The sequence below is a fragment of the Lathyrus oleraceus genome, chromosome 1 (genome assembly GCF_024323335.1).
Source record: "Lathyrus oleraceus cultivar Zhongwan6 chromosome 1, CAAS_Psat_ZW6_1.0, whole genome shotgun sequence".
NCBI classification, from domain to species: Eukaryota; Viridiplantae; Streptophyta; class Magnoliopsida; order Fabales; family Fabaceae; genus Lathyrus; species Lathyrus oleraceus.
This window is the reverse complement of record NC_066579.1, coordinates 51,523,315-51,528,213: the sequence shown is the minus strand read 5'-3', so window position 1 is coordinate 51,528,213 and position 4,899 is coordinate 51,523,315. Positions and strand designations below refer to the sequence as shown.

Genomic DNA, 4,899 nt, shown 5'->3' with positions numbered 1-4,899 from the left:
CACTGTCAGTTAATCACAATCACTGATATATTTGAAATGTTTGACTTTTATTTTAAACATTTAAAAAACAATACAAACGAATGATTGTGATGCATTGCCAGTGTAAATTTTTTTACACTAACCGTGCATAACAATTAATCTCTTATTTTAAATAATAATTGGACTAGTTAAGCCATGAAATTTTAATTCAATGAATATCAAACATAATTTTAATACAATGAATATATTTAAATAAAAAACAAAAAAAAAAGTTAAAATTGTTTTTCTTTTTCCCTTGTTTTGTTAAACCGACCCCAGAAAACTCTCAAAACACAAATATAAATAAGGTAACAAAAAAAGAAAAACATCACACAAAAAAGAAAACTCAAACAAAAAACAAATCTCAGAAAATTCAGACACAGTTTCAACAACAAACGAAGCATTCCCCAAACTGCTCTTTCTCAATTCTCTCCTTCTTTTCTTCTCAGGTATCTCACTTTTTCATCGTTTTCTATTATCATTATCAATACAATGAAATTGAAATTGAAATTGAAAATCAATCAATGAATGAACCTAGCTATTAGGTTTTTTTGTTTTCATTTCTTAAGTTATGATTAAACTATGGTATGTGTAATCAGGAATTGGAATTGATTTTTTTCGTGTCTTTCTGAATGGTTTTTTTTAATGTATTTTATGTAATATTAGTTGGGGATGAATATAGAGGTAGTTGGATTTTGTGGTTTTATTGTTTGAACTAATTGTTGTAGTTTTGAATTTTGGTTTAGGGAAGAATTTGATGGGTAGGTAAATATTGTGGTTTTGTTGTTGTTGCTGCTGTTGTGTATGGTTGAGACTAAAATTGTTAGTTTTTGGTGGAGCTTATTGTTAATAATAGTTTGATTTTTGGGTGCAGAAGGAACATTGGAAGAAATGAGCTTGCAAATGAGACGAGAAAGGAGGGAAGGGTCGAGGTTCCCTTCACAGCGTCCTCCTCGACAGCTATGGGTTCCGAAAGGAACGGGAGGTTCAGCCTCAACCACCGCTGAAACCACTGCGGAAACCACCGCCACGACCACTGCCTCAAACACTGCCACTACAACTGTTGCCCACCCTACAGGTTTGCACTCTCGTGAGAAGAACAGTAATGGTGATGGGGGTTCGTCCAATCAAGGGACTGTTATTGCTTCACCGATGGCTAGGCATAGAAGTAATCATCATGTTGCTCATAGGGGGGAAAGGGAACATGTTGCTCATCATGTTGAAAGGGGGCATGTTGCTCATCGTGTAGAAAGGGAACATGTTGCTCATCGCGGGGAAAGGGGACATGTTGCTCATCGTGTGGAAAGAGGACATGTTGCACATAGGGTTGAAAGGGGAAGTGATAGAGGGAGGAGTGGAAATATGGTGGGGAGGGAATATGGATTGAGGGACTCTAGTTTGCCTCAATTGGTGCAGGAGATTCAGGAGAAGCTCACAAGAGGTACCGTGGAGTGCATGATTTGCTATGATATGGTTCGTAGGTCAGCACCTGTTTGGTCTTGCTCTAGCTGCTACTCTATCTTTCACCTGAACTGTATCAAGAAGTGGGCTCGTGCGCCCACCTCGGTTGATTTATCAGCGGAGAAGAATTTAGGGTTTAATTGGCGGTGTCCTGGTTGTCAGTTTGTGCAACATACGTCTTCAAGGGATATAAAATATGTCTGCTTTTGCGGAAAGAGGGTAGACCCTCCGTCTGATTTGTATTTGACCCCTCATTCGTGTGGTGAACCGTGCGGAAAGCCTCTTGAGAAGGAGGTGTTTGGTACTGAAGGGAGAAAAGATGAGCTTTGCCCTCATGCTTGTGTCTTGCAATGCCATCCGGGTCCGTGTCCTCCATGTAAAGCATTTGCCCCTCCTCGTTTGTGCCCTTGTGGAAAGAAAAGAATTGCCACTCGTTGCTCTGATCGGCAGTCTGATCTTACTTGCGGTCAGCGCTGTGATAAGCTTGTTGATTGTGGACGTCATCGCTGTGAAAATGCTTGCCATGTGGGTCCCTGTGATCCTTGTCAGGTGCTCATCAATGCATCTTGTTTTTGCAGTAAAATGGAACAGGTTATTTTTTGTGGTGAGATGGCTATGAAAGGTGAATTTAAACCAGAAGGTGGAGTTTTTTCGTGTGGTTCTAATTGTGGAAAGGAACTTAGTTGTGGTAATCATATCTGCCATGAAGCTTGTCATCCAGGCGGCTGCGGCGAATGTGAATTTTTACCAAGCCGGGTTAAGACGTGCTGTTGTGGGAAAACAAAGCTGGATGCAGAACGGAAGAGTTGTGTGGATCCAATACCTACCTGCTCACAAGTATGTGGCAAGCGCCTTTGTTGTGGGATACATGATTGTCCCGAGCCATGCCATGTTGGGGACTGTCCACCATGTAAGGTCCAAATTTCACAGAAATGCCGCTGTGGCTCCACTTCCCGAACTGTGGAGTGCTATAAAACAATATCAGAGAATCAGAAATTTACTTGTGAAAAGCCGTGTGGGGCAAAGAAAAATTGTGGAAGGCACCGATGCAGTGAAAAGTGCTGTCCAATGTCAGGTCCAAACATTGATTTGACTAATGCAGATTGGGATCCTCACTTCTGTTCCATGCTATGTGGAAAGAAGCTGAGATGTGGCCAGCATGTGTGCGAGACGTTGTGTCATAGTGGTCACTGTCCACCTTGTCTTGAAACAATCTTCACTGATTTAACATGTGCTTGTGGTAGGACCTCAATTCCTCCTCCCCTACCTTGTGGTACAATGCCTCCCTTGTGTCAACTTCCATGTTCGGTTCCTCAGCCGTGTGGTCATTCTGGCTCTCATAGTTGCCATTTCGGAGATTGCCCTCCATGTTCGGTGCCCGTGTCAAAAGAATGTGTTGGTGGCCATGTCATTCTTAGGAACATACCTTGCGGCTCAAATAATATTAGATGCAATAATCCCTGTGGAAGGACTAGACAATGCGGTTTACATGCATGTGGTAGGACATGTCATTCACCACCTTGTGATGTTCTACCTGGTTTTGTGGAAGGTTACCGGGCGCCATGTGGACAGACATGTGGTGCTCCAAGGAGTGGCTGCCGGCACATGTGTATGGCTCAATGTCACCCTACATTTTCTTGCCCGGATGTAAGATGCGAGTTCCCTGTTACAATTACTTGTTCTTGTGGTCGGATAACAGCGAATGTTCCTTGTGATGTTGGTGGTAGCAATAGTAATTATAATGCTGATGCAGTATATGAGGCTTCAATTATTCAAAAATTGCCCATGCCGCTTCAACCGGTTGATGCAAACGGCCAAAAAGTTCCCCTTGGACAAAGAAAGCTGATGTGTGATGATGAATGTGCTAAGTTGGAGCGTAAAAGGGTTCTTGCCGATGCATTCGACATCACTCCAAGTCTTGATGCTCTCCATTTCGGTGAGAATTCTTCATTTGAATTGCTTTCCGACACGTTTAGGCGTGATCCAAAGTGGGTTTTGGCTGTTGAAGAAAGATGCAAAATATTAGTACTTGGGAAAAGCAAAGGAACAACACATGGTTTAAAAGTCCATGTCTTTTGTCCTATGATAAAGGATAAAAGAGATGCCGTGAGATTGATTGCTGAAAGATGGAAGCTTGCAGTGAACGCTGCTGGTTGGGAGCCAAAGCGGTTTATCGTAATTTCTGTTACCCAAAAATCTAAGGCTCCAGCTCGTGTGCTTGGGGTTAAGGGTACCACAACTTTAAATGCACCTCTTCCTACTGCATTTGATCCATTGGTTGATATGGACCCGAGACTTGTCGTCTCCTTTCCAGACTTGCCAAGGGATGCTGATATTAGTGCGTTGGTACTTCGGTTTGGCGGCGAATGTGAGCTTGTTTGGTTGAATGACAAGAATGCTTTAGCTGTTTTTCATGATCCTGCCCGAGCCGCAACTGCAATGAGGAGGTTGGATCACGGAACAGTTTATCAGGGTGCTGTTTCGTTTGTCCAGAATGTCGGAGCATCTGCGGCATCTTCGGTTACCAATGCTTGGGGAGGGACAAAAGAGGGAGGGGGATTGTCAACACTGAGAAGCAATCCATGGAAAAAGGCTGTGGTTCTTGACCCGGGATGGAAAGAAGAATCATGGGGCGAAGAACAATGGGGTACCGGTGGTTCTGCGAATATCCAACCATCTGTTTTGAAGAAAGAAGCGCCAATACCCGCTTCAACAAATCCTTGGAATGTTTTAAACCAGGAATCAAGTTCGAGCTCATCGTTTACAACTGTCATGAGAAGTGAAACTTCTGGAAAACAAACGAAAAGTGGTGTGCAGCCTTCTACCGGCGGAGCAATTGGAGGAAACAAGGATGCAACAGAAGCTGCTGAAGTTGTAGATGATTGGGAGCAAGCTTTTGAGTAAGAGTCAAGTTATGAACAACAAATAAAAATGAAATTTTTTACTGTTTAAAAGTAGACATGAATGAGGATTAATTAAGGTTACCTATCTCTCCTTGCCATGTTTTGTCAATTTTGGCAAATTGAGGTTGTTTTCCTCATTTTAGGTGAATGTTTTAAAATTCAAACTCATTGGATCCTCTTTTCCCAGATTGAACAAACAGGGTATTAAGCTATAGAGTAAAATGCATTGTCAAAGTGCATCATTGATCAGTTTATGAAATCTTGTTTGGATTTTCTATTCATTGAAGTTATCACTTGAGGCCCTTAAAGGTTTCTCTTTAATCCTAATATTACAATGTTATTGGTGCGAAATAGTTTTCGAGTTCATGAATGATAAATCTCTATTTCGAATTTATGAAGGATAAATCTCAGTCGAACAACCGGAATTGTTTGAATTTTTGAGACATTGCTTAAGAGAACCGAGTCTAGTTGTTCGAGACTCGGCTCGGACCAATGTAATCTTGATAAGTGATTGCAG

The 4,899-nt window shown here is 41.8% G+C and overlaps 1 protein-coding gene across 1 annotated transcript; it reads left to right on the top strand.

Annotated features, from left to right (window-relative positions):
• The first annotated feature begins 301 nt into the window (after positions 1–301).
• LOC127102750 (NF-X1-type zinc finger protein NFXL1) lies at positions 302–4,663 on the top strand. The gene is made up of 2 exons (XM_051040112.1): positions 302–467; positions 893–4,663. Exon 2 carries the CDS (start codon positions 910–912, stop codon positions 4,381–4,383), a length of 3,474 nt encoding a protein of 1,157 aa, XP_050896069.1. The 5' UTR covers positions 302–467; positions 893–909; the 3' UTR covers positions 4,384–4,663.
• Positions 4,664–4,899: the final 236 nt, after the last annotated feature.